Here is an 8,412-nt window from a genome sequence, read left to right as displayed (position 1 = left end):
CTCGCCTGGCTGCTCTCTGCTGTCACTGAAGCCCTTCTGCTCCAGGGTGGATGAGTTTTCCCAACTTTTTGTTCTGCTTGACATTGTTTCAACTTTGTTCCCTGCAGACTGATTTGACGTCTAGGTGGGCTTTTTCAGCCTTTGCCCACCCTCTACCCCAGCACATCAACACTGCCTTATTTTTGCACATGGGGTGCAGCTGTGTGAATCCCTTTCTGCTGCTTCACTGCAGCACCGCCTTGGACCACCTTCTTCACATCTCTTGTCCCTGCTGGGATCTGTGGATTCAGCTCCTTCGTGAAGAAAGAATTTTGGTGCCCGCTAAGTGCTACAGATCCCAGCTCATCGCCCCTCACAGGGAATTTCCTGGAGGTGTTTCCCTGGTGCCATCTCGCTGTAGCAGCACTGTGGCCACCTGCTTCACACCTGCCTCAAGAGGCTCCCAGTAACCCTACCACCTTGTTTTCTCAGAAAGCAGCAGTCTGCAGTAAAGCTGGGAGGGGAGTGCCAACACCTGTGCGTGTGCAGACACAGGTGCACATGGGGTTACATTTGTGCATATGTGTCCATGATCATGTGCACCTTCCTGAGCATGGGACAGATTCCAGTACGCTTCCAGATCCTGTTTTTAGGGTAAACTTCAGGGTAAATTAGAACACCACCACAGGCGTGTCTTTTTAACCTTTTAGCATAATGCCCACCTAGTATTTGAAGGGAAAAAACCTCCTTCGTGGTGTTCACTTCCACAGCCCCAGAGACACCAGGGCACATTTCACACTCTGGCTCATTCCTGACATCTTTTCATGCTTAGCTGTTTGTGGTTGCAGACTTATTCAGCTGGACCTCATTTCTAGAGAATTTTTGCAACCATTTCATAATACCCTGACACCCCAATGAGTGCAAGGAGTTCACCAGAGGCAGGGCCAACCTTAAGGCCTGCATGCAGTGTGTTCCCAGCTAACACAGGGCTGCCTCCAGCCCTTCCACAGCACCCACAGCTGACTCCTTGTGTGCAGGTGTCAGTTCTCAGGCTCCCAGCAAAGCTCAGTCCAGAGCACAGCCTCATTATTAATCTGATTTATTGCTGTTATCCCAAAGCAGCAAGGAGCACATAGCCCCTGCTTTGAACAAGCAGTCCAGGAGGAGTCAGAGTTGAAGGGACAGGCTCTGCCACGAGCAAAGATGCTGTATCCAAACCAGAGTTGTGCCCATGTTTGCTGGCACCTCAGAACCCCTCACTGGGGACAGATGAGCAATGAGGATGTCTCCACCTTGCTGAGAAACACAGCTACAAGAGAGGGGACTTGTATTGCTCCTCTGTGCCAGCAGCTCCTAGCATGAGCACAGCAAGCTCTGCAAGAGCCTGGACCTGGGGTGTGATGGTGTGTGGGGCAGGAGAGCACCCTGCCATGCATCCCTTCCCACCCCACCAAAGCCCATCAAAACAGCTGGAACGAGTGAGTTTGGTTATAAAGAATACATTTTATTGCTACACATCCTGTCCAAAAGCTGGTCTGGCAGACGGCCGTGCTCTCCCTGTGGAGGAGGCAGCAGCAAGGAGACAGCTCAGTGCCTGTCCCATGCTCAGGGCCGGTATCTTGGACTTCACAGTTACTTTACACAGCCTTAAAATAATACACCTAAATGCCCTCTTAATAAAGCAGTCAAGCCAGATAAACATACTTGGTAGAAACACTCAGCTACAAGCTTTACTCCAACAAACACACAGCCCATGCTGATACTGTTAAGCTCTGCAAATCCTATTATTGCGTTTATATGACTTAATAGACCTTTACTGACCAAAGTCCACGTTAGAAATCTCTGCAAGCAGATAGCAGTGCGGCTGTAGAACAGCTGTTCAATTTGCTCCTTCTCAGCATGCTTGGGAGGGTGGGTTGCAATCACAGGGAAATGCCATTTCTCCTTCAGCCCTGTCCCAGGGATCTGTCCAACCTCCTTTTGCAGTCTCACCTAAAGGTGTCCTCTACCAAGCGACTTCTCTCACTAAAGGCTTGGGATAGAGCTGTTCTCAAATGGCTGCAGGATGTCCTGTGATGAATTTTGCAAAATCTGCTATTCCCCCACCCTCACAGCCTCACATGCGTTTTTCATCATGTGGGCTTTTCAGATTTGGTAAGTAGAAAAGAGTTTCTGGCTTTTTTTTTTTCCCCAGAAAACTAAGAATTTGTCTTAATAGTGTCTAAATCTCTGACACAAGCAAAGCCAGCGGAAATAAAAGGGTAAAATTCCACTGAAAGGAACTATTTGTTCTGATTTCACTGCAATTTTGTAGCCAGGGGAGCTAAAAGGGTGTAATTCCACTAAATTGAACAATTAGTTCTGATTTCATGGAAATGTACCTAAAAAAGAAAACATAAAAAAAAACAAAGGGACAAATTGTGGTTATCTTTATCCAAACTACAGTGCAACAGTGCACCATAAAAACTGAAAGACGGGAAGAGCCCAAATATAGAGCTACACTGCTACCCCAAAACTCTACATCTCAGCTGCAATTAATTGCTCTGCTAAGAAGCACCCAGCTAGCAGCTCAAGAAGGACCACGGGACCTGGGACCTGCCTGGTACCCCACAGCCTTGCAAGCCAAAAAGGAGCAAAGAGATGAGAGGAAAATAAAATGCAGACTTCATTTATTTGGTAGAAAAATATGAGAAATCTTCCAGAAAATCCAACCTGCAACATATAGGCTATTTTGTGAAGCACAAGGAGACCAAAACTAAAACCTTTGAGGAAGACTAAATGAAAGCACAGTTTTCAAATATAAATACAAACGTATAATATCCCCGCAAAAAAAAAGTCATAGGAAAAGCAGCCATCCTGCTAGGCTAAAGAATTCCCCTTCTGGGGAAGCCTGTCCACTTCCCCCGAGAGGCTATGGCTCAGCTCCCAGGCTCAGATCCCCACCTATTTGCCCATGGGACAAGGGAAGACCTGGGCGCCTGCTTTGCTGAGAGCTCCCAGGCACTACAGGTGCTGGGGGATCTCTGTGACAGGCGTAGCAGCAACAAAGAGGTTCTGGGGCAGAGGGGATGCTCCCCAGCCTGCCCCATCCCCGCCCTGGGTCGGCGGGTGGGTGTGTGTGGTTTCTGGGTTTCCATTGTCATTGCCGGGCCGTGGGTCAGTCACTTGTGGGAAGGCATCCGTCCTAGCAAAGGCAAGGAGGAGGGGGTGAGATGGAGGGGGTCTCACCAAGAGCACCCACCCCAGCCAGGGGACATTTCCTGGTGTGACATGCCTTGCCCGTCCCCAAGCTTTGCCTTATCCCAGCAGCTCCAGAAACAAGTTTAATTTCAAGGCAAGCACAAACTAGGGAGAGAGCCATTCCCTAAGTGCCTCCGTGCTCCAGTCACAGCTCTAGCAGCTGTCCCAGGCTTTGCACTAGGAGCTGAACACCCACCTTCCCACACAGAAGGATCTAGAATGGGGTGCAGCACCCTCACCCTACTGACCCACCTCACCTACCTCTTCAGGCCTGACTTAGACCCGCTGCTGCCTCTGCTTCTTGGGTTTGCCCTTGGGACGCTGGGGCTGTCCCCTCTGCCTGTCCTTGCCATTCTTGGCCTTCTTGTCCAGGCGCTGCATCAACCTCTGGACAGCGGGATCGTTGGGAGAGGCACAGATTTTCTTGTTCCTCTTGGTGGTGAACCTGGGGGAGCAGCAGAAAGATTTGCTGGGGGAGAGCAGCAGGAGGACGGGGGAGGGTTTGCTTGAAGCCAAACATTTCCAAGTGGTCCTGAGTGCAACAGGGTACTCACACAACAGCACGCAGCAAACATCCCGACTCAGGTCCCTGGAGGCGGTAGGATGTCGCCACGCTACCGGGGATGGCTTTCCGGCTGTACTTCAGGCAGCAGTCCGAGGCTGAGCTTCCAATGCCTGTGAGCAAGGAGGGGATGTGGGATTTGGGAACATCAGTGAGTCAGGACACCTTCAGCACAGAATGCCAGCTGACAGCACAAGGCTTGCTTGGTGTCACTGCTGGGGGAGATGCTGGGTGGCACATCGGGGTGGAAGCTCTCAACTCCAGTGCCCAGTTGCGGGTCATACTCAACCCCAGGAATATGAGCCAGAATATCAGAGGGTGGTGGAGGGGAAAATTAGAAAGAGGGGAAACTGAGGCAGAGATGAGCTCCTTGAAAAGGAACTGAACCTTGTTCTCCTGACTTCTTTTGAGCTTGGGGTGCTGCTGCCCCACCAGCCACATGCACACAGACACTGCGAAGCTGAGCAAGCGCTGCAAGCCAATGCCGCAGGCTCTCCCACACACACAGAGCCCTACACACAACTGCAAACCCCACACCTCAATGCTCTACAAACACCCCCTCATCACCCAGCTCCCTGCACAGACCCCACTGAGCACCCACATCCCCTGCCCCGTCCCACCAGGAGCAGGCAGGAGGGCTCCTCACCCCTCACCTTGAGCCTGGGTGATGAGGAGAGTGGCAGCCAGCAGCAGCAGCAGCGGCAGGAAGAGGCGGAGAGCCATGGTGATGCCACAGGCGCTGAGCAGGGCAAGGCTTGGGAGCAGGATGAGGCTTGGGAGCAGGACGCGCTCTGCTGCCTCGTGCCGAGGCTGCTCCTATTTATCTCTGGATTCCTTGCTTTCGTTTTCGGACAGTCTGGCAGCCAGCCCATCAGCCAGCCCATCAGCCAGCCAAGCGCTGGGTGATGAAAAAGTAGAGGGTGGGGGATTCCTGTAAGCTGCGAGCCCCCCTTTGCAGACACGTCCTGTCTTGTTCCCAGCTGCCCATCAGGGCGTGGGGTGCCAGGTGGGGGACATGCTGGAGTTATAGCTCCCATCACAGCTAGATGAGTTTGTGGGCTCCAGTTTCCTGCCCCGTCTCACAACCTGCCACTACCTGCTCTCGGAGGGTCGGGTGTTTATTCCCATTACAGGGACCCTGGAAGGTGGCCAAGCTCTTCAAGAAACCAAAGAGTCAACCCGTTTTGCTCCCCCACTTCGTGATTTGCTCCCAAGCCAAACCACCAACACAAAGAGATGAGAAGTGGCTGAGAGTGACCCCACACCCCCTGTCCCTGAGCCCCCATCTGTGTCCAGCTGCATCAGGGACCTCCCCAGAGATCTGAACACAGCTCTATGGCTGGGATGTGTGAGGGTTAGACTGCAGTGGGGCTGGGGGAAACAGCACAGCCCCCCACACTTTGGTGCTGATAGCAAACTGTGGGGGAGCTGAGGATGAGTGGGGATCTTGGTCAGCTGAAGGAAAGTGCTGACGAGGATGTGAAGTTCCACAGGTGGGACGGAATGACCCTGCGCAGCTGGCATAGCTGGACAGATGTGGACTTTGTAGAAGTGAGCCCAGATATATGAACAGGATCCCACAGGAAACTTCCATGGTGACAAAAGCCATTCAAAGAGGTGGCTGTGTGACTGCACCAAGCCCTGAGCAGCTAATGTGACACCAGTCCTGCTCTGGGGAAAGGACAATCAGACACCTTTACATTTTCAGGTAATCACCAGAGCATGGTCTGGAAGAGACCAAGAATAAAGGTTTCACAACTGCTTTGGGCAATCTGTTCCAGTGCTTGAAATGTTCCCAAGTTGAAAACAATTCCCACACTATTTAATTGGAATTTCCTGTGATGCATCTGGTGTCACTGCCTCTCACCCTTCTCCAGAGCCCCTCTGAGAAGAGATGATGTCCCAACATCACTCCAGCCATCCTGCAAAGCCCCCCAGCAAGAGATCCCCCTTGCCATCCTGACCCCATCTTCACCACCCACTGCTAACAGCCCCTCTTCACCCACTCTGGCCTCCAGCTCCCTGGCTAGCTCCAGTCCCATCGCTCATGCCAGCTGTGTCCTGGGAGCCCCAGTGGGATGGGCAGCTCTCATGGGGTCTATCCAATGATATTAGGGGTCAAACCCCTTCGAGGGTCCCACTGGCTCAGAGCTGGGTTTTAACCCCAGGATGTTCCACCAGTTCCTGATAATGATCCTCATAAGTAGTCACCAAGGACAATGAGTAACCCAGGTGAAGACCAAAGTCCCAGCTGCTGTAGAAAGCAGAGTTGTGTAAGGTGGCCAGAGTTTTGTCCCTCCTTCAGCAGGGAGAAGGCAATGCTGGAGTCATGAATCACCAGCAACTGCCCTGCAGCCATCTCTTGGGCTAGGAGACCAGCATTCCTCCAGGACTGGCTGGGGCAGTGTGCCAGGGTTGAACTCCTGGGGCTTTCTCCATCACTTGTGCAAGGAGATCCCATTCTGGGGGGTCCCCACGTACCCAGCACCCAGACAGGGGGAGGCAGCTCTCCACACACTTGTGCAACGCAGAGTGGAGTCAGGCAGCAGAGCCTGGGGCAAACAGCAGGCATGTGACATAGGCAGTAGCAGGTTGTCTGCAGGTGCATCTCCCCAGGGTACTTGGCAGCATGGGGAATATTTTCCTGGAGGCTTCCTGTATGTTGTCACTCATTGCTCCAATCCTAAAGCATTGGTGGCATCAGGACAGGGCAGAAAAAGGAGAGTCATGCTGGTACTTAGTGCTTATCCAGCCCTTCCTTGTGCAACCTACCCAGACAGCAGTGCCGAGGTGCTGAGCACCTGGATGAATCCCCACCCTTGGCACAGCTGGAGCACTGCCCCTGTGCTGGAGAAGCTGGGGAAGCTCTGGTCCCACAGCCATCCACCCTGGTCAAGTCTCTCCCAGAGCCTATGTGGTATCAAGACAAATGGTGTAGAAGGACGGAGGGAATTCATGTCACAGGTGGCCACCAGCACAGACCAGTGCACCACAGGGCTCCCTGTGCTCCCAAAGGAGCCCAGGAGAGCTCTTCAGTCCCAGTACAGAGCCCAGATTCCTTTCTTGCCCAGTCTGTGTCCCACCACGGCAGCAGGCTCCTGGAAAGTCCCTGGCTCTCTGAGTGTTTTCAAGACACCGCAGCAGGAACAACCTCTGGCCAGAGGCCAGCCACAAACACGGTCTGAGCTGCTGAGTAGGGTCAGGGCACGCGTTTCCCTTCCCAAAGGCATCAGTCTTTGGCAATTCCCTGTGGCTGTGACTTGCACCTCTAACAAAGCATCTAGATGAGCCGACTCTCACTTTTTCCGGGGAAGGTGTTTAGAGAGGTCCCAGCAGGAAAAGGAGTACTTGACCATTGCAGGTGCATCTGCATGCCTGAGAAGCAGAGTCCCATGGAAATCAGTCTGGGGGGGTCCATGCCCTTCTGCCTTCCTTCCCTCAGAGCATCCTACTTCGCTCCTTCCTCTCAATGTCTTCCTCTGCTCTCTTCCCCCCCCGCCTAGGGAGAGCAGGAAGCTTCTGGCAATGAGAGATGAGTGAGCATCCCTGTTTGCAGGGATGACCAAACTTTTGGGATACAGAAACACTGCCAGGACAGGAGTGGAGACAAGGTTTTTTAGGGCTCTCAAACAACATCAGCCTCCAGCAGCCACTCTGGCCAGGCACACTTTCTTGCAAGCACCCACATATTTTCACCATCCTGGGCTCCTGCAGCCACCAGCCTTTTCCCATAGCTCAAAAGTGCAGGATGGAGGCAGACACAGGGAGGTATACATAACCAGGCAGGGTGCCTCTCCGGGGTACCTCAGCTACAAAGAATCCCTCTCTGACCACAGGATCTGTGCCTGACACTGTACAGAGCCATTGAAAAGGGGCTTTGCACAATGGTGCCTCCAGCTACCCCCATGTTCAGCAGCCCAGCAGCCCAGAAAAAGAGGGACCATAGCAAAGGTCACCTCACTGCCTTGATTGTGATCCTTTCCCAGGCAGTAAAACCACTGTGGCAGCTTGTAGGTGTTTTCTCAAGCCTCCATCCCAAATGCTTCCCAAGTCTGCACCTTGCGCCAGAACAGCAGAGCTCCAGAGCCTGGAGTTCATCTCTGGATTACTTCCCTGGTTTCTAGCATCACAGTTTCCTAGCACCTCAACCATATTGCTAGGAGATCCTTTCTCCTGAGCTCTCAGCTCTCTGCTCATCCACACCTGGGCTGACCATCAGCCCAACAGAAGCCCCCAGCTCTGTCCCATTCAACCAGACTGCAGGGTCTGCTTCCCAGGCAGCTGAGGGCTGGGACCAGAGGCTCCTCGAACTGAAGGCATCAAGAGGGGGTCAACCAGTGGGACTGGGAATTTCCAAATCCTTCTGGATGCTGCCTACAAGTTAAAGTCACTGCTGACAGGAACAGGGTCGCACAGCTCAGCTCAACCCGCTGACCAGCAAATTCCTTCCTGCAGAGGCCCCGATTCCCAGGACTCAGGGCAGAGGTAGTTTGCAAAGCCCAGCATGGAAAACCCCCATGTCTCAGAAGGAGAGCAGGCTGCCAGGCACAAGGTATAGAAATGTCAAAAAGCGACACATTCCTTGGGATGCAGGAAAGAATTGCTGGAAACCGACGGCACACGAGCCGGGC

General features: G+C 53.0%; 1 protein-coding gene across 1 annotated transcript; it reads right to left on the bottom strand.

Annotated features, from left to right (window-relative positions):
* Positions 1-1,462: 1,462 nt before the first annotated feature.
* Positions 1,463-4,593, bottom strand: LOC146425150 (C-C motif chemokine 21a-like). Its single transcript, XM_085042357.1, has 4 exons — positions 4,435-4,593; positions 3,774-3,894; positions 3,481-3,664; positions 1,463-3,163 (listed from the first exon to the last, which is right to left on the bottom strand). The coding sequence occupies exons 1-3, from the start codon at positions 4,502-4,504 to the stop codon at positions 3,496-3,498; spliced, it is 360 nt and encodes a 119-aa protein (XP_084898483.1). The 5' UTR covers positions 4,505-4,593; the 3' UTR covers positions 1,463-3,163; positions 3,481-3,495.
* Positions 4,594-8,412: the final 3,819 nt, after the last annotated feature.

Source organism: Lichenostomus cassidix, chromosome Z (assembly GCF_008360975.1).
Source record: "Lichenostomus cassidix isolate B80296 chromosome Z, HeHo_3.0, whole genome shotgun sequence".
NCBI lineage: Eukaryota > Metazoa > Chordata > Aves > Passeriformes > Meliphagidae > Lichenostomus > Lichenostomus cassidix.
Note: the sequence above shows the minus strand (reverse complement) of the source record. Positions and strands in the feature narration are given on the sequence as shown.

Bases quoted from the DNA above. Each gene is read 5' to 3' on its own strand.
- LOC146425150 (XM_085042357.1), bottom strand. From the start codon at position 4,504: ATGGCTCTCCGCCTCTTCCTGCCGCTGCTGCTGCTGCTGGCTGCCACT. The intron at 3,895-4,434 runs GTGAGGGGTGAG...CCTTGCTCACAG, and splicing joins CCTCATCACCCAGGCTCAAG to GCATTGGAAGCTCAGCCTCG. The intron at 3,665-3,773 runs GTGAGTACCCTG...CTGCTCCCCCAG, and splicing joins TGTTTGCTGCGTGCTGTTGT to GTTCACCACCAAGAGGAACA.